Below are 1,163 nucleotides of genomic sequence, written 5' to 3'. Positions count from 1 at the left end.
ACCTTTTGTCTTCTATATTTATACTCACGTGGGTTTAATATTTCATAGCTTTGTTACTTCCCAGTTCTATAGCTTATCAACCTTTTGTCTTCTATATTTATACTTACGTGGGTTTAATATTTCATAGCTTTGTTACTTGCTAGTTCTATAGCTCCTCAACCTTTTGCCGTCTATATTTATACTTACGTGGGTTTAATATTTCATAGCTTTGTTACTTGCTAGTTCTATAGCTCCTCAACCTTTTGCCGTCTATATTTATACTTACGTGGGCTTACTATTTCATAGCTTTGTTACTTGCTAGTTCTATAGCTCCTCAACCTTTTGCCGTCTATATTTATACTTACGTGGGCTTACTATTTCATAGCTTTGTTACTTGCTAGTTCTATAGCTCCTCAACTTTTTGTTTTCTATATTTATACTTACGTGGGTTTAATATTTCTTAGCTTTGTAACTTTTACGTCAGTAGTCGGGAGTGCTAGGGCCACCTTGCATGCACCTGTGGATTGTCAACTATCATTGTCAATCTATCAATTGTCATCTATTGCAACCTGTCAACTATTAAGTCACGTATTATTGGGACGTAGTACAGGTGCGTCGTGTCACAATGTCACCCTGTCACAATGTCACCATGTCACATTGTCACATTGTTTGTCACCGTGTCAATTTCCCACTTGTCACCCTATCACCGCATCATCTGACATCCGCAGGAGGCGCGTGACAAGTTCAAGGGCTGGATGCCGGTGTCGACGGTTGCCGGTAGCGACGGCACGGAGCTGTCCTTTAAGAAGGTCGCAGACGGTCACCCGCTGCGTCTGTGGAAGTGTTCGGCCGATGTCGAGGCGCCCCCTGTTGAGCTGCTCAATCGAGTGCTGCGTGAACGGTGAGTCTTGAAATGCGGCCATCTTGGGTGGGAGGCAGCCATCTTGGGTGGGAGGCGGCCATCTTGGATGGGAGGTGGCCATTTTGGGTGGGAGGTGGCCATCTTGGGTGGGAGGCGGCCATCTTGGATGGGAGGCGGCCATCTTGGGTGGGAGGTGGCCATCTTGGGTGGGAGGCGGCCATCTTGGATGGGAGGCGGCCATCTTGGGTGGGAGGTGGCCATCTTGGGTGGGAGGCGGCCATCTTGGATGGGAGGCGGCCATCTTGGGTGGGAGGTGGCCATC

At 47.9% G+C, this 1,163-nt stretch overlaps 1 protein-coding gene across 1 annotated transcript in view; it reads left to right on the top strand.

Moving 5' to 3' along the window:
• LOC106819328 (rho GTPase-activating protein 7-like) overlaps nt 1–1,163 on the top strand; it is a gene marked incomplete at its 5' end in the record, with an annotated part of 6,283 nt that overhangs the window by 2,735 nt on the left and 2,385 nt on the right. The window contains one exon of the mRNA XM_014823976.1: nt 708–880. Coding sequence (XP_014679462.1) covers nt 708–880 — 173 coding nt within the window. The remainder of the gene's footprint in view (nt 1–707; nt 881–1,163) is intronic.

This window comes from Priapulus caudatus, unplaced genomic scaffold (assembly GCF_000485595.1).
Source record: "Priapulus caudatus unplaced genomic scaffold, Priapulus_caudatus-5.0.1 Scaffold3196, whole genome shotgun sequence".
Classification (NCBI taxonomy): domain Eukaryota; kingdom Metazoa; phylum Priapulida; class Priapulimorpha; order Priapulimorphida; family Priapulidae; genus Priapulus; species Priapulus caudatus.
This window is presented reverse-complemented; position numbering and strand designations above follow the sequence as displayed.